Source organism: Leopardus geoffroyi, chromosome C1, assembly GCF_018350155.1.
Source record: "Leopardus geoffroyi isolate Oge1 chromosome C1, O.geoffroyi_Oge1_pat1.0, whole genome shotgun sequence".
Lineage (NCBI taxonomy): Eukaryota > Metazoa > Chordata > Mammalia > Carnivora > Felidae > Leopardus > Leopardus geoffroyi.
In genome coordinates this window covers 163,272,556-163,291,483 of record NC_059328.1, presented here as the reverse complement: position 1 = coordinate 163,291,483, position 18,928 = coordinate 163,272,556, and the positions used below count along the sequence as shown (strand labels likewise).

Genomic DNA, 18,928 nt, shown 5'->3' with positions numbered 1-18,928 from the left:
AATGTGGACTTCTGTGACTCAGGATGATCAGTGTTTTACACTAACAGCTGACTATCTACTCAGACCTAGTGACCCTGATCAAATCAATCCACATAGATGGGGGTCTGGTTTACACAAAAAGGAGGGGATTGCTCACCATTCGAAAGAATTCATTCCCTACTATAAATTATTTTAACTGAACCTGACTCATGGTGCATTTAAACATACAGTGCGGTTCACAGTCAACTTGTCAAGGGTATAGCAATTATGTAAAGTGAGGCACCCTGTAATACTGTTAGGCCCTTAGCAACTCCCTGGGCTCCCAGGGCTCTGGGCAGCCCAGCTGTCACTTACCACAAACAGGTGGTGTGAAACAATAGCTCCACTGAGCCGACTCACTTTCCAAGCCCTCTAACGGCCAAGCTTCCAGCCAGAGAGTCCCCACGAGCGGCACCCATCCACACCAGCACCCCACAGCCCATGGAGCCCTGGCCACTCCTCCTGCTCCTTGGGCTCTGCTCAGGTAAGTGCCAGGGTCGAGGGGCTCTCCTGTGACGCTGAAGCATTGGAAGCCCCCAGACCAGTACGTTGCTTGTCTGAGGGGAATACAGAGTGGTAGGGCTTTGTCAGCCTGAGGCAGTATACTCTGTCTGTTTCTCACTCCTGTTGGCTTGATTCGGTTTGTGGATAAAGGTTTCTAATTTGTGTTATCCAATTAAAATAGGAGCTGCGGGCTCAAAGCCTGCAAAGTAGATGTGCGGGTCTCTGCCTCCATCAGTGCCTGGCATCGGACTTGCCCTTATGATCAGATTCAGCAGCCTTACCACCCTCCCGGAGCAGCTTTCATATCTGAACAACTGTAAGCACTTAGAGTGGCATCTTATAATTACAGACAATTTGGTTAACAAGTCCTTTTACTGCTCTGGGAGAATTCTGATAATGAAGAGATTGATTGACAGCTCCATGTGCTGGAAAGAGAATCCTATTAATAATTGTAACTAAACTCTTTCCGTGAGAGATTACATATTTGGTCTTTCTTTCTTTCTTTTTTTTTTTTTAACTTCCAAAGTTAAAAACCAAAAGGCCCTATGAATGCGTTTCTGCCTACTTTTTTACCATATGTAAGTTTGGGTTTGAAATGAAACTATAAAACCTTGCACAGCCCTTGACCTGCATTCACCTCTGGAATGTGTCACAACACAGCAGCTGAAACGCTAGCCTTGATCCCAAACTTCCGGTAGGGGGAAGTAGGAGATGCTTGCTGATTGCTTCACATAAAAGTTTACTGGTGATATCATCCCAGTGGAGAAACGAGACGGCTGACATTCTGTGATTTCTCTTTTCCAATATTGCTCTGACAAACGCAGGCCTTCTGGACAACAATGGTAAAAAGCTTTATTATTCATGTTTTTCAACAGCAGAATTCAGGGAAATTGCCTGAGCTCTGATAAATTCCAGTCTGCGCGACTTGGACTTGATCCAACCCAAACTGGCCTGGTGGTGATAGCGTTGGTGACGGTGGTGCAGTGGGGTGTGCCACATGCGTGCGTGTGTGTGTGTGTGTCTGTGTGTAAGCGTGTATGTGCCTGCAAACGCTATACTCAATGAAAATTCTTAAGTGATATGCTTACATGTGAAAATCCTCAGGTGATCTCTTAGGATACCAAAGACCCCTGAAAATGCGTGTTTACCCATCTAAAACAGCATGTGATATATATTTAGATCAAACCTAGAATTTCCTGGTATCAATTCACATAGGAGTTCAGAGAAATTCAGAGCTAGATGAGGCAAGGCCCACAACTTAAATTTGTTATTATAGGGAAACTGAGGCTGAAAGACATGAACTGACCTGCCTGAGGTCACCTAATTTATAAAGGTTGGAATGAGATCAATTGTAGACTGTTTATTGTGGGCCTCATTAGAAAACACAGCCTGCAAGTGTCAAAGGTAGCAAGAGATACGGCACCACGTTGAGACGAGAACTACCTAAAGTGACTAGTAACATTTCAGAACTCCTTTTGCCCAATCCATTGTACTGTTCCTCCATAAAAACTGCAAATTGAGGGACGCCTGGGTGGCTTAGTCGGTTGTCTGACTTCAGCTGAGGTCATCATGATCTCACAGTTCCCGGGTTTGAATCCTGCATCCGGCTCTGTGCGGACAGCCTTGAGCCTGTTTCAGATTCTGTCTCCCTCTCTCTCTGCCCCTCCTCTGCTCATGCTCTGTCTCTCTCTCTCTCTCTCTCTCTCTCTCTCTCAAAAATAAATAAGCATTAAAAATTTTTTAAAAAAAATGCAAATCGACCCAGTAGAGTACAAAAAGAACACTTGGAAATTGTGGCTGGGTTCCCCTAGTTAGAATCAGTTCTTTGTGGCCAAAATTCTCATTCACATCAGGGACATAATGATCTCTGTTCTACTTACATAGCACCTTTCATCACAACCTTTTCCTCTCTTCCGTCTCCAGAATCCCAAGTACTTCACTGCCACTTTTCTTACGCCATATTACTTTGCAACTTGTTCCTAGCTCTTTGGGTAAATGACAAATGTCAATCTTCATGAGGGTAGAAAGACAAGATTCGTATAATTCATCTCTGAATATCTCAAAGCTCTTAAAACAATGCTTTGCATATAGTAAGTGCTCAACAAATAATGAATGAATTAATGTTACTACCATCTGAATACAGATTACGCCTATGATTTTGCTGAAAAGAAAGACTTTGACATTATTTCTGTGTGTGTGTTTATTAATTTATACCCTGTCTTTTTAAGAAAGTATCCACTGTGATTCATTGATTCCATGAAGAACTGGTCCAATTAATTACACGGACCACATTGGAGCTGGGAACAGAATCACAGAATTCTGACTTCAAGTCCTGTATGTTTTCTATTACTCCACCCTGCTTTGGGCAGGAAAAAAAGAAACAAACAATGAACCCAATCTAAGAAATGGAGACCTCCTTAGAAATTCCTTAGAAATGCATTACGGAAAGAACAAGGTTCCTTGTTATTAGTGAGACTGAGAGAGGAGGAAGCGAATGTCACTGGAATGCTGACCGGGCCTGTCTCCCAGTCCTTGCCTTCTCCCCAGTGGACCATAGAGTTGGCCTGCATAGTTTTCCTGCTACATAATGTAGACCATCTGCTCTATCTGTTGCTTTCTAGTATGGTCTTCCTGTCAAAGGGGAATAAACAGTCACTTAAAGATAAGCAGCCCAGCCAGTGCCAAAGCAATAGCTTCACACTCTGTAGCCAAGGCTCTCAGTGACCCATGACAGTGCCCTGCCCATGAGCCAGGAGGGGTCCAGAAGAGACAGGTGTGGAAGACAGGGCATTGCTGTGTCCCAGGTGCTCAATGGGGTGACAGCAAAAACTGGGTCTTTGGACAACACGCTCCCTTGAAGGGTCCTTGAATGCAAGTGGTTTGGGTGAGGCGTTGTGTTTAAGTGCTGCATGGACGCTTTGGGATTCAGAAAATTGGGGAAACTAGAAATGAGGTAGGCTAGGTCAGGGGTTTCTATACATAGAATCCAGGAAGGTCATAATGAAGACACTTAACAAGCTACGTGGAAAGCTTCAAAAATCCAAATGGAAAAGATACATTCACCCTAAGGGAGGTGACAAAGAGCACAGACCCTGGGGTCAGATTGCCTGCATTTGTAATCCCACTTCCAACTAACTGGGAACCATGAACACATGCTTCGACTGTCCGAATGTCCATTTTCTCACTTGTAAACTAGGGCTAAAGACTTATCTCATAGGATTATTATAAGGATTCAATAAGGTAATACAAATACAGGGCCTTCAATGAAGCTTTCCTAACAAAATACACATTTTTGTGGGGATGAACGTGTTTCGACTCATTGTGTGACATTGGTTATTTCAAGCTGGCCCAAAGTTCTGGGTGAGAAATAGTGGTGGAGAGCATGGTCGCTGGGCTTGAGTCCTGACTCCACCATTTATGAAATCTGGACAAGTCACTCAACCTCCCTATGGTTCAATTTCCTCCTCTGTAAAGTGAAGATAAGAACCGTGCCTACCCCACCCAGTTACGAGAAAAGAAAGAGTCAATACGTATAAAGCGTGTCTGCCACATAACAAATTGGATACGCTAGTTATTTTTATTAATAAAAATAGAAAGGTAATTGGTTAACTTAACAGTTATTTGGTTGACAAACTCTTTCAAACCTAGGATTCAAGGAGAAAAACAATAAAGAAAAATAATAACCTGTCTTAGAGGCAAGAGGTTAACATTACTGGGGACAAGGGAAAGCATCTCACTCATGCGATTTTTGAAGTTGTCACGGCCCAGGGAAAAGGTATGGTGGCTTCAGGAATAACCTGCGGAAAGGGGAGATATGCTTACATGAATTAGGGCAAATGGATCATGTGTCTGCTTCCTCTCCTGACCCTGAACAGGCAATCCCCAATCCACGTAAGGCTGGAGTTACAAAGATCCTTCATAAGGCACTTGCTGGAATTTGGAACGCTTTTTCTCACGGTTAGAACGGTGGGTGCATTCGTGCACTTTCTAAGACAGCCCACAGCACACTCGTGACCTCACGAGTCAGTGCAGGAGCACAGCGCAGAATGACAGGGCTCCTTCCAAGCCCCGCCCCCGCCGCAGGACCTTGGACAAGTCTTCCAGCCTCTCAGATCTCACGTGAGAATGACCATCTGCCTGCCTCGTCGCAGGCTGGTGAGAACTGCATAACATTGGATATAGAAAAGCTGTGGGGTCCAAGAGTAGTAGATACTATTTTTCATCCACCTGAGGGAAAATGCAGTAAAGATTCCTAAGAAGTCACTCGTGCTCCAGACAGGAGGAGCTCCAAACCCAGGTCAGAAAAGCACGTGGCGTTTACTTAATGTTAAGTTAACAGGGACACGGACCCACCAGCAGTTAATTTTTTTTAATTACAAGAAAAAACACACTACGTAGAATTTGCCACAGGAAAATACACATCACATAAAACTACCATTTGGAGTGTGTGATTTAGTGACATTTAGTACATTCACGGTGTTGTGCAACCATCACCGCTATCTAGTTCCAGAACGTTTTCGTCACCCCAAAAGGAAACCCTGTACCCATCGGCAGTTACTCTCACTTCCCCTGTCTCCTCAGCCCCTGCTAACCACTGATCTGCTAGCTCTACGGATTTACCTCTTCTGGATATTTCATATCGATGGAATCATACACTATGTGCCCCTTTGTGTCCAATTTCTTTCACTTAGCACGTTTTCAGGGCTCAACCATGTTGTACCATGAGTCAACTCTTCATTCATTTTTATGGGTGAATAATATTCCACCGCATGTATATGGCACAATTTGTTCATCCGCTTATCTGCTTATCTGCTGATGGACATTCAGGTTGTTTCCATCTTTTGGCTATTATGTATAACGCTGCCGTGAACACTGGTGCACGAGTTTTTGTGTGGCCAGTTCTTTGAGGGATACACCTAGGAGTGGCATCACTAGGTCACAGGGTCACTCTGCATGCACCTCGTGTGAAGAACCGCCAAACGCTCTCCCACGGTGGCTGCACCGTGCCCCAATCTCACCAACACTCACCGTCTTCAGTTCTGTGAATGGCGGCCATCCCAGCAGGTATGAACCGGCATCAATTTTCGGCCGTTCAGCGCATCATGAGATCTGACGCCAGCCAACCTGAGATTTCATCGCCCCATGAGTAGTCTCCGAAATACGAAGACGGGCTTTTGTGTGGACTTGTCTTCTTGTGTGTGCGCAGCGACAAGCCTGATTCAGCCAGAGGCTGTATTAAGGAATGTCATCTGCTCAGAGCACAAGTGTCAGGATAATCTGGCACACCCCACCAGGGAAGGGACCGCACCAGCAGCTGCGATTGGAAAAGAACTTAGGGCAATAGAAGCTGCACTGGGAGCCCTTCAACAAGGGGGCCTGTGTGCCTTCCATTAGCTGGTCACGCCTCAGTTACTTATGCGAGTGTTTGTAGAGGGCGGGGAGCAGAATCTGACAGTGTGTGTGTCATTTGCTGTCTCAGCTGGCCTCGTCCTAGGCTCCGAACATGAGACCCGCCTGGTGGCAAAGCTGTTTGAAGATTACAACAGTGTGGTTCGGCCCGTGGAAGACCACCGCCAGGTTGTGGAGGTCACCGTGGGTCTGCAGCTGATACAGCTCATCAACGTGGTGAGACAGCCGCACTCTGGGCTCCCCGCCCCTCTCACCCTGCAGCACCCTCCCCCCTCCTCCCGTCCTTACCCCTAAAGATGGGGTCTTCTCTTTTTTCAGGATGAAGTAAATCAGATTGTGACAACCAATGTGCGACTGAAACAGGTATTCAGCTAGATAACTGCATTGATGCTGCTGGTATTCACCCCGGAATTTAACCTGAGCCCAAAGGGAATCAATCTGGGTAACACGGTTTACATACCAACATCGTGGAAGTATAAATATTTTGGTGTAGTGAGATTATGGGTCGTATTTGTTGGTATGTGTGTGTTTGTTTTTTACTTCGTGTTTTGTGTTTGTATATTAGTTTGCTAGGCCACCTACCATAAACAAAGCCACAAACGAGGTGGCTCAAACAAGAGAAATTTATTCTCTTGCAGCTCTTGAGGCCAAACGTCCAAAGTCAAGGTATCGGCAGAACTGGTTCCGTCTGAGGGCTGTGAGGGACGAATTGCTCCAAGCCTGTCTCTTTTGCGTGTAGTTGGCCAACGTCATGTTCACATGGCGTTCTTCTTGAAAATGTTTGCCTTCCCATGTCCCCTTCTTTAAGGACACCAGTTGTGTTGCATTAGAGCCTCTCTTCAGGACCTAATTCTAACCTAATTAGACCCTATCTCCAAATGAAGTTATATTATGAGGTACTGGAAACTGGGGTTTCAACACGTGAATTCTGGGGGAGACGCAGTTCAGGTCATAACACTGTGTCATCTGAATTTGCTACATTGGGCATTTATTACTTTCATAAGGTAGGAAAGAAATACACCACTTTTATAAAATGATGTTGCCTGCTTGGGGGAAATGTTTACCAGAGGGTCATGCTCCTTTCCTGGGGTGGGCAGGATGGCATGGGAGACGGGCTACCCTGAAGTACCTTTGTTTTCTCATCTGTAAAACGGGGCCAATAATTGCTCTTCCCTCAGAGGACTATTGTGAAGACCACGAGATGAATATGGGTAAAATGCTTGTAATAGTGTCTACACGTAGTCAGTACCATAGAGGCGTTTGCTGTTATCGTTTCCTAACGTGCAACCTGAATTCTGAATCAAACCTCTTTTACTGGAGTACAACTCCTGTCCACATCTGAACTATCATACCCATCAGAACTCTTAGGTTTTTGAAAAATGTGTTTAGCTCTTTTTATTAGCAAAATGTCATCTCCATGTTTTAGCAATGGGTCGACTACAACCTAAAATGGAATCCAGAGGACTATGGTGGCGTGAAAAAAATTCACATTCCTTCGGAAAAGATCTGGCGTCCGGACCTCGTTCTCTATAACAAGTAAGCAAAACAGACGGGCTGGGGAGGGCGACATTCCTGGGGCAGGTGGAGCCCAAGCCCTATTGGAAGGGCTGCTACTCTCAGTATGCTTCTCACCACCGTTCACATTAAATAACCCTTAAAAACCAAGAGCCAAGTTGACATGCTAGGGGTGCCATATGGTGTCTCATGTTATGAATAGAAACAATTATCAGAGCCAAATTGAATCAGGGCTGTGGGGTGGGGGACATTTAATCCCTGAGAGCTCCTGAAGGGTGTAGGGCAGCCATCCAAGGAACCCAAATTCATATAATTGAGTTCCTTGGAATTAAATGTCCTTCCTACCAATAGGTCTGAACCTCCCGGGGTGGTTATCCATCACGTCGTCACGGCTTCCCAGGGCGTCGCGTGCTGCTGATGGCCTGGGATGCCTGTGTAGCCCATCCACCAGGCTCCGTGACAGACTGCATGTTGTGAAATTATAATGTGATTCAAGACACTCTGGTTTAATGACAGGTTCATTATCATACGCCCTTCATTTGTCAGGGAACGTTCGTTTCAAAGAGCATCCTTCCCAGGCAGGAGCATTCGCCATCGGCCGGGAGGATGTGCGGCCTGACATTCTACAGCATGTGTCTGTGTGAGCAGGCTGTGCCTTCTCGTGGATTGACCAGGGAGGGCGGCAGGGGCTTGTGAATGGAAATGACACCCTCATTTAAGGCTGGCCCTCCTACTTTGATTTTCTACTACATATTTCCCAGTGGCACCTGAGATTCAAGCTTGAGCCAAATTATCCAATCATTTGTGTAACCTTTTCGGACAAATATGCTGAGGGAGCAGAGTGTCTTGTGTTAGTCAGTTCTCTCGTTCAGCAAGAATCTAAGAGAAGCCATTAAAATCTGCTCCTCCTTTTGACAAACTCGCTCGGGAACATCCTGGTGGGGGGAGAACCCTGTTTTACTTATCTCTATCTATAGAGATGGACCCAGATGACCCTGTGGCCCTCTGCTCTTTGGGTCTCTTTTGGGAAGGTCCAAAACTGCATAGTTTTCTGGATAGAGCCCTACCTCCATCCCAAGGAAAAATCAGTGGGAAGAAAATCTCTTGGTTAATGAAGTGAGACTCCAATATATGCCATATGTCCCCGAAAGCCCACCAAGGCAGACCCCACCCACTTGTTCAACATCTATTCTAAATGCCTTTGGCCGAGGCCCCAGGACACAGGCCATTTGGGGTCAAGTGGACTGCCCACTGAATGAGGCCTGCAGAAGTGGCTTGTTATTTTTTAATATCTACCATGTTGGATTTTTGTAGTGAGAAATTAGTGCCAACTTTCGGAAATGTAAAAATATCACATTAAACTCTGGAGTTTTAGTCTCTCTAGAAAAATCCAACATTCAAAAATATGGAAACTGTGTATTAAAAAATCTAGATTTCCCGCTTCCGAGGAAAAATCCAAATATCTGGCAGTTTTGGGCCTTCACTCACACAAGGAAGCCACAGCAAAGCGGAGTGTCACCTTCTTTAGAGGAGAGAGGGCTCTCCCCTGCTCTTACCGCCTTCCTCACCTGCCTGGCCATGGAGGCATCTGGGTTTGTAGCCCCACCCTATCGAGTTCTAAATAGTTCTGAAAGAGGTAACAGAGCCCTTCTTAACCTGCTTACCACAGTAACGAGCCACTGGACCTGTTTTTATTTTAAATTCCTGTTTTTTTCCCCCAGTTAACTTTCAAGATATATTGGGGGAGGAATAGATGGAAATTAACATTACAAATACTACTGAGGACTGGGAAGGAAAAAAAATCTGGTATACAGTATTACCTGTTATTTCCTTAAAACTAGGTTCTTCCCCAGATATTCTGATTTAGTGCTTCAGATGGTGCTCAGAAACCTGTATTTTAAACAAGCACCCCAGCGATTCTATTATCAGACAAACCTGGGAAACACTGCTATGGATAAAAAGTGACACTGTCCCAGTGAAAGCGTCTATAATTAGCACCTGAATAATTAACAGCTGTCTCCTGCTAACATCCCCGAGCAGAACTGAAGGCTCATCCGTCACTTGGAGTCATGTTCCTCTTTGATCCCCATTGCAGTGCAGATGGTGACTTTGCCATTGTCAAGTTCACCAAAGTGCTCCTGGACTACACCGGCCACATCACATGGACGCCTCCAGCCATCTTCAAAAGCTACTGTGAGATCATCGTCACCCACTTTCCCTTTGATGAACAGAACTGCAGCATGAAGCTGGGTACCTGGACCTACGATGGCTCTGTGGTGGCCATCAACCCGGTGGGTGCTGCCCTCGTGTGATGCGGCTGGTCTCAGGAAACGCGTAATTCAGGTGTCCAACTCTGCGCCTCCAGAGTCACAGGCTCTCAGCACCCATTTGAACTTTGGGATGGTCCAGTTCAGTGGTTCTCGATATGGGGACGGTTCTTGATGTGTGCCCATGAGTACCACGTGGAAGCTTATGTAAATTCCTATGCCCAGGCTCCGTCCTAGGAATTTTGGCTTAATCCGTCTGGGGTGGGACTAAGGCACCAATATGTTTGGAAGTTCCCAGGTGACTTGAATGTGTAGTCAACATGGAGAATCCCAATAGTCCCAGCCCCCTTATTTCACAGGAAAGGACTCTATGGCCCCAAACCGGAAGTGTCCCTCGTGGGTCCTGTCCGGGGTACACGACAGCGCCGCCTCCTGTTGCTTTATTACAGCTGATTTTGAAACCCACCCCTCCTCAGGGTGATGTGGCTGGGTTTTCAAAGTTTCATTTCATCTTCTCAGGAAAGCGACCAACCAGACCTAAGCAACTTCATGGAAAGCGGAGAATGGGTGATCAAGGAGTCCCGAGGCTGGAAGCACTGGGTGTTCTACGCCTGCTGCCCCTCCACCCCCTACCTGGACATCACCTATCACTTCGTCATGCAGCGCCTGCCCCTCTACTTCATCGTCAATGTCATCATTCCCTGCCTGCTCTTCTCCTTCCTAACCGGCCTGGTGTTCTACCTGCCCACAGACTCAGGTGGGTGCAGGTGCCATGGCTGCTGATGCAGGCAGATCTTGTGCCGCTATTTTCGGGAAAACCAGAAATAATTATGGGCTAACAGACAAGGATGAGAAGACGGGCCCAAATCATCATCGCTGGGAGGATGCATTTACTGAGAGGCCATGTTCGGTGGTGAGTCACGGGTGGGGGGAGCTCACAGCTAGAGCAGACTATGGAGCAGGCAGAGAGTTGACCGTGACCCTGGAGGTGCACAGACACAGCTCAGTGTAGTTAAAGCGAATAACCATCAATGCTTACTTGCTGAATACCTACTGTGTGCCCAGAGACATGGTGGGTAAGGCTTGGGTCACCCCTCATGCCACTTCCCCTATGAAGCCACTTGCTATATCCTGACCAAGCCAGGTCTTGCCTCTTTAAAAAAAAAAAAAAAATTACGTTTATTATTTTTTTTGAGAGAGAGACAGGGTATGAGCGGGCAGGGGCAGAGAGAGAGGGAGACAGAATCGGAAGCAGGCTCCAGGCTCCGAGCTGTCAGCACAGAGCCCAACGAGGGGCTTGAACTCGCGAACCGTGAGATTGTGACCTAAGCCGAAGTGGGACGCTCAACCAACCGAGCCACCCGGGCGCTCCCAGGTCTTGCCTCTTTTGCTCACTGCCTGCCATTTGAAAATCGCTTTTGCATGTCTGTCTTCCAGGTGGCGCTATCTTTACACACACGACCATACTTCCCAAGCGGCAATTCTTTCTCACATATCAGCCTGGGCAACTTCCTTACTTCCTACTGAGTGATCACATCTGTGACATAATTTCAACAAACGCCAACAGTCCCCAGAAAAGGGGAAGAGGGCACACAAGTGCCTGTGAGAAGTCACCTGCTCATAAACAATTTAAGGCAGACAAGTGGGGACAAAGAAAAGATACAGACAGTCCTCAAGCTTATGACAGGGAACAATTAGATCAAAATGATAAACACAAATAAACACACACACACACACACACACACACACACACACACAAAGTCTAAGTCTAGCTTTATAACAAGGGGGAAAAAAGATTATGAATTCACTCATTTGACATGTGTTTGTTGAACAATTGTTATGTGGCACGGATACAGTAGAGAATAAGGCAGAACTTGCCCCACAGAATGCCCGTTGTTCTTATGACTGTACTTATTTTTAAACAAATGATCACAAACACAATTTGTTTTTGATTTCCTAACAAATTAAGCTTCTTAAAGTGAAGAGACTACTAGTTAGGGCAATATGGAAACTAGTCAGAATCTCTATAAATGTGCGATGGTTTATGCTTGAAAAGCATGCAGAACAGTGAAAATGCTTGATAAATGTTAGCTATTATCATTATTACTCAAGGACTCTGATGTAACTTGATCAATGTTCCATATTTACATCTTCTTTTTCACAAAAAATTACCTATCTTTATTTTAGTTTATTTATTTTAAGAGAGAGAAAGAGTGAGCATGAGCAGGGGAGGGGCAGAGAGAGGGAAAGAGAGGATTCCCAGAAAGCTCAGTGCTATCAGCTCACAAACTGTGAGATTATGACCGGAGCCGAAACCAAGAGTCAAATGTTCAACCGACGGAGCCACCCAGGTGCCCCCTCTTTTTCACTTTTAAAGACTTTCCTACCCACTCGGTAGACTTCTTCTCACTAGGTGGAATTGATCATTTCTTGTTTGCATCCACTCCATATCCTGTATACACTCCTAGCATCTGGAAGCATCCAGTATGGGAAAAAGCTCCATACTGGAGAACGGGACAACACAAGGGCCTCCCGAGACAAACAGCAAGACCAGTCCAAGGGAAGTCCCTTCCAAAGGCTCTCGGGCTGCCTCCGAGGCCGTCAGTCCCCACAAAAATATTCCAGGGCCATTCAGTCCCCCACCCTCCTGGCTTGCCATACCGAGACTCGAACGGGGGAATTATCCACCCTGAAATGATAGGATCTGGTGGGAAGAGGTCGGGGCAGGGGAACCCCTGGTCCCTTGATATGAAAGACAAAACAAGAAGAAAACCAAACTGTCCTCTAAATGAATGGGAAAAGTTCACTGCAGCCCCCTCCCATACCGAGAAAAGTATGCATGCGCTCCTGGGTTGCCCATCCACCTGCTGGGTCACGAGCAGGTCAGACCGTGGTTCAGCTTTGTGAGGTTGATGATAGTCTGTTGCAGACAGAAAAACTGCCACCTGGAGTCTAGCTTGTCACTCAGCTTGGTGTACCTGGCTCTCTGAGTTCTACCAAGCAGTGGAATGCCGGGACAGGAGACAAAGCAGCCCTCGGCTGCTTGGCGGCCTCTAGTGGAAGTGTCTGTCACTTGCCATGGTCAGTAGAGCTAAGGTGCTAAGGTCCCAGAGGACGAAATTCTGCCCCTCAGATGCCCCCAGCTGTGTGCGGGTCACATGGTTCTCACCCCCTGGGTTTTGTGGCGTATTAGTCTGCTACAGCTGCCCTAATAAAGTGCCACAGACCGGGTGGCTGAAACAACAGGAATGTTGTCCACACAGTCCTGGAGGTCACGGTGTCAGCAGGTCTGGTTTCCTCTAGGCTTCTCTCCTTGGCTTGTGGATGGCCGTCTCCTCCCTGTGTCTTCCCCAGGTCTTTCCCCTCTGTGTGTGTCCGTGCCCTAATCTCCTTCTTCTTTTTTTTTTTTTTTAAAGTTTATTTTGAGAGCGATAGCACAAGTGGGGGAGGGGCAGAGAGAGAAAGAGAGGGAGAGAGAGGGGATCCCAAGCAGGCTCCACACCGTCAGTGCAGAGCCAGATGCGGGGCTCGAACTCACGCACCACGAGATCGTGACCTGAGCAGGAGTCAGACGCTTCACCGGTGGAGCCACCCAGGCGCTCCCCAATCTCCCTTTCTTCTCAGGACACCAGTCATTGGAGGAGCGCCCTCCCTGATGAACTCATGTTGACTTAATTGCCTCTTTACAGGCCTCATCGACAAATACTGCCACTGAGGCCATGAGGCTTAGGACTTCCATGCAGAAAACCGAAGAGAACAATTCAGCCCATAACCAGTGAACGGGTTGTATTTCTTTTTTATTCCGTGCAGGAGAGAAGATGACTCTGAGCATCTCTGTCCTGCTGTCCTTGACCGTGTTCCTCCTGGTCATCGTGGAGCTAATCCCTTCCACCTCCAGTGCCGTGCCCTTGATTGGGAAATACATGCTGTTCACCATGGTGTTTGTCATCGCGTCCATCATCATCACGGTCATTGTCATCAACACACACCACCGTTCCCCCAGCACCCACGTCATGCCCGACTGGGTACGCAAGGTGAGCGAGAGAGGGCCCTGCCACCCCCCCCCCTCCGCGTGGGGCAGCACTGCCCTCACGAATGTCTCTCCCTCCACTTGGCTGGTGGAATTCTGGCTGATGCATGTAGGCCCTTAGGAACTGTCCTTTCCGGGGATTTTTAGAGGATTTCCGGAAGAAACTTTCTTTTAGCCTCTTTCTAGGGATAAGTAATTCCTATAGCCTTCCCAGACACAGAAGAAAAACAGAATTAACAAAGCCCACTCCAAATTCACGTTTAAAGAGTCTCTTTGATTAGAGAAGGTGAATATATCACTTTTTATTCAGAATCTGTGAAATTCCTGAGGTCTCTGTTTGTATGTCTTCCAATCTGTGAACAGACTGCTTATTTTTTGCTGGTAAAATCATCTGCTGAGAATAGAATAAGGGCTAGAGATAGAGAGGATGCTTGACAAGAAATTGTCAAAAAGTGAGTTTTCGTGAGGAACTTGGTCTCAGGTATTTATTTGCATTATTGAAATTTAAAAAGTGTTAGCATTTCAAATATGTCAGTTTTTAGGTAAAACTTCACAGAGACACTGACGTCAGGGTGTTTTCTGCAGAATGCAAAAGATTTGTCATGAATTAACAGAGAAACTATTGCTTGCAGTGTATTCTTTTGGGAGGACAATCAGTCCCTGTATCTATAAAGACTTACGTGACTCCTGGCAACGCCCATGTTGCATTTCTTCAGGAATAAGAAATGGGGAGAAAAAAACACGGTGGCTGTTTTGGAGGCTGGACCCTCATATATTTTTTTAGCCAGAAGGGCTTTTCCTTTAATCATATTATCCAACTAACACAAGGCTTTGAAGGAAGCCGGTGCCTTGAAGGCTGGAGGCTTAAACTTCATTGGTTTCTCGAGCCCAACAGCTGCGCACGGGCTCCCTCCAGTGGTGAACTGTTCACATGACAAAATCAGCTCTATTAACCATAGTAATTTGACAGGCCACGGGGTAAGTCTGAAGGAAATTTTGAGAAAATCTAGTATCGTCCTTGTGTTTTAAGGACAAAGACCCTAAGGTCCAGCGAAGCTGACTGATTTGCCTAAAGTCACACGGCTAATTCAAAGTCAGAGTTTGATACTTGCACTACTGGCGTTAATACATGCATGGATTTCTTTTTCGTGTTAGGTTTTTATCGACACTATCCCAAATATCATGTTCTTCTCCACAATGAAAAGACCATCCAGAGAAAAACAAGACAAAAAGATTTTTACAGAAGACATTGATATTTCTGACATTTCTGGGAAGCCGGGGCCTCCACCCATGGGCTTCCACTCTCCCCTGATCAAACACCCCGAGGTAAAAAGTGCCATTGAAGGAGTCAAATACATCGCAGAGACCATGAAGTCAGACCAGGAGTCCAATAACGTAAGCTTCGTGACTTGAAACCCACACCTCCGGGTTTAAATGATCCAATGCGTGAACACAGATGGATGGGTTTGTCCTGAGGAGTAGGCTGGCATTCAAGAGGCAGCATTGGTGACCACCTCTAAGCCACCTTAGTGGGCCAACACATTGTGAATAATCTATTCGAATAATAAAGACCACAATGCCAGCCAAGGGATGTTACGGGCTTTGAGTGGGCCATAATTGATGCATAGCATGAACATGGTGAGTCCAAAAACCATCGTAAGGAAATTCTAACACTTTTCTCTCTCCCAGGCGGCTGAGGAATGGAAGTATGTTGCAATGGTGATGGACCACATTCTCCTTGGAGTCTTCATGCTTGTCTGTATCATTGGAACCCTGGCTGTGTTTGCAGGTCGGCTCATTGAATTAAATCAGCAAGGATGAGCAGAGCTGAGGCCACCTCTGCTCCCAGCACCAGGCAGAGCAGGGAAAGGCAGGGAAGACAGGAAGACTTGTCTATTTTGATACAGCTCACTTATCAAACATCTCATTTTCTGTATTTATGATTAATGATAATGATTCGTATTTACATAAGGTTATGGCCTCAAGTATTTTCACATCATTTCTCCCTTTAATCCTGCTCTGGCTGCCTGGAGAGTGAAACCATTTTTAGTAAATGAAATGGGGTCACTAACGAGACATATTCACGTCCAAAGGCGTCTGGAAGAGTTTTGCCCAGAATAACTGAGGTTTTCTGTCGGTTTGTTTTTAATTTTTTTTTTTTTAAGCAAAGAATGTATCCTTTGCTTAAAGTCAGTTTTGTACGTACAAGTAAAACCCACCTGCCAGTCCCCAAAAGACGAAGCGTTTGATTTGGAGAGAAAGGAAGCCGTAGAAAGGCAACATGTAAGTTCTGGAAATGGCCACCAAAATGCAAAGCGCATCAAAAAACCCATGCTTTAAAGCAGATTTCTAGAACTGGGAGGTGAGGGAAGGGCTTCCCACTCTGACACAGCGCCTGAGTAGTCGGGGCTTGAGGAACACAGCCAGCTGGTTTCCTAAGCTGTACTGAGTGTGAGGGCCGGCACTGTGCGAATGGCGCCCCATATGTGGTTTTGTTTTATCTTCATAACTTTATGACGTCCCTATTTTACAAATGAGAAAGCTGGACTCGAGAAGCTCAAGTTCACTGCCCACACCAGCAAGCAGAAGAACTGAGATGTGAACCAAGACCCAGTCTGAGTTCAGCAGCTCGGGGCTGGGTGGGATCTCCTGCTCCCTTGCTCCCCTGGACACGCCCCACGTGATCTAGGCCATCCTGTAACTTCCATCAGGGTTTTGAGAGCTTCAGTCTTAGTGCCAACGCCCTTCCTGCCTTCCCAATTAGGTCTTCTGCCCTCTTCCCCAGTCCTCGTCCAGTCAGGTGTTGGGGGGCTTAGTTCTAGCAATGAAATCAGAAATGTATGCACGTATCCTCACCGTTTCTGAAATTCCAGGCAAGTGAACAGGACAGAAACTTATTTCCCTTCGGAGCCACTTTCCAGCCGCAATGTAGTTAGTTCACCTCAGAAGGAGAAAGCGTGCACCCTGGGCTCATCGTGGCCTTCAGAGCACTGGAACACGCCTGACCCATATGAGTACTGGGGAGAGTGGTAAACTGCACTGCTGGGCAGCCTCTCTGAACCCAGCTGGTTTCAACCTACTTCCCAAAGTAATTCGTCAGCACAGACCCGTGGCACGGCAGAGTGCCCTCACTTTAGAGAAAACCCAAGGGAAAACAGTCTGGTGGTTCCTCAAAAAGCTAAACACGGGATTACCATAGGATCTAGTAATTCTGCTGCCAGGTATATACCCCAGAAGAACTGAAAGCAGGGACTTAAACAGAGAGCTTACACGCCAGTGTTCACAGCAGCAATAATCACGACAGCCAAAAGATGGCAACAACCCAAGCGTCCATCAGTGGAACAGCAGTACGTACATATGATATTACTGAGCCTTAAAGAGGAAAGCAGTTCTGATGTGTGTTACAGTACGTGTCAACCCCAAAAACATGTTTGATGAAATAAGCCAGACGCAAAAGGACAAATCTTGTGATCCCAGTTAAGCGAAGTACTTAGAATAGGCAAATTCATAGAGACAGAAAGTAGAGTAGAGATTGCCGAGGTTTAGAGGGAGGGGTGAGTTATTGCTCAATGGGTAGAATTTCGGATTGGGATGATGGGAAAGTTCTAGAAATGGACAGTGGTGATGGTTGCTCAACACTGTGAATGTACTTAATGCCACTACGCTTAAAAATGGCTACGACGGTACATTCTGTGCATATTTTGCCACAACTAAAAATAAAGAATGAAAACAATGGTAAAAATGTAAGTTTCGTGTTATATATACATTTTACCACGATTAGAAGGACAAAAAAGAATCTGCTGCTTGCCTAATCTCCCAGGACTGATTATTGACTCAGGGAAGGAACTTAAAAGTCATTTCCATTCTCATTTTAAGGATAAGGAAACTAAGGCTTAGAGAAATGACCACCCTCTGGTCACAGGGCAATTCAGTGACAAACCAGACCTCCTCACTCTGCTCTTGTGCTATTTCCATTACCTCAAATAACGCCCCCTGCCTCGCAAAGCAAGACCCTGTGACACATTCCCTCCTCGCCCAGCAGAACTAGTTTGAGTGGACACCACAGTGTTACTGTGCGTAGCTCCATCGGCCCTTAAATATCTGTTCCATCAATCTGTCACCAAGCCGAAGGTTTCCGCTTTTGGAATCTCTTCCCTTAGTTCCGGCCCGCTCGCCAGGAGACCACTGACTAGTGGGAGGGAAGGCAGGGGGTGCTGGGATCTGTCTCCCCACCTACAGGTGTTTGCTGAGGGCTCGACCCGCCTGCCCCATGTAGCCCCATCCATGAGATGGGCGTGTCTGCACAGCAGGAGGACTTCTTGGGATGTCAGGAGCATCCTGGAACCACAACACAGGCAGGTAAGTGTGGATGGGGGTGCATTTATGACTGCCGGTGCAAACAGAAACGCTTCAGAATTCAGATCTCTAAGCGGTCTCTTTTTCTGCCCCTGGTTGTCACAACTGGGAGTTTTGTTTTGTGTAGAACCGCAAGTTTTGAAAAATTAGAAATTATGTTAACGTTTAAACCAATCAGACGGCGTCATCCAGGAGAGTTTTTGAGTCTGTCAGGAGGTAGCTGTGCTGGCTCCAGCCACTGGGGACCACGATGCCACCCTTGCCCGCTGCCCAACTTTTTACGCCAGTCTTGCCTTCAAGCCTGAGTTCCCTGCTCCTGGTTCTCAAACCACCATGTTCAAGGTCGTTTCTCACCACAGCTGCTGCTTGAGCTCTAGCTCCATGCCAGTTCTTGGGCAGCCACAGCCACCTGCGGTCTCTCCCTGCCCCCCCCCACCCCCCGCCCTGCGTCTACCCAAATTCCTCAAGCCCCATCACTCAATGCTGTCCTTTGCCCAAGGGAGTGTCTCTGCTTCCTGGGTTTTCCACGCAAACCTCCTCGCTGCTAGCTAAGGTCTTTCCCCACCAACATCCATGGTCTGATCACTGCTGCCCGAGGTTATCTTCCTACAGCCCAGGTTCTCCAATTCTTGACCCCCAAGGTCACCCCACACTGCCCCCTACCACTGCTTGTGTTTACCAGTCACCACAACCATGCTCTTTTCTGCACTTCTGCCTGGGTCCCAGCTCTGCCATTGCCTTAATTTCTTCCCACTACCCCTGCCTAGGTCTGTCCTGACTGCAGCCCGAGTGCTGCAACTGTGGCAGCCCAAGGTCAGTCTCAACACTC

General features: G+C 46.8%; 1 protein-coding gene across 1 annotated transcript; it reads left to right on the top strand.

Annotated features, from left to right (window-relative positions):
- The first annotated feature begins 351 nt into the window (after window positions 1-351).
- CHRNA1 (cholinergic receptor nicotinic alpha 1 subunit) lies at window positions 352-17,490 on the top strand. The gene is made up of 9 exons (XM_045480259.1): window positions 352-502; window positions 6,002-6,147; window positions 6,250-6,294; window positions 7,358-7,467; window positions 9,542-9,737; window positions 10,233-10,470; window positions 13,524-13,747; window positions 14,899-15,138; window positions 15,433-17,490. The coding sequence occupies exons 1-9, from the start codon at window positions 460-462 to the stop codon at window positions 15,562-15,564; spliced, it is 1,374 nt and encodes a 457-aa protein (XP_045336215.1). The 5' UTR covers window positions 352-459; the 3' UTR covers window positions 15,565-17,490.
- The last annotated feature ends 1,438 nt before the right edge of the window (window positions 17,491-18,928 follow it).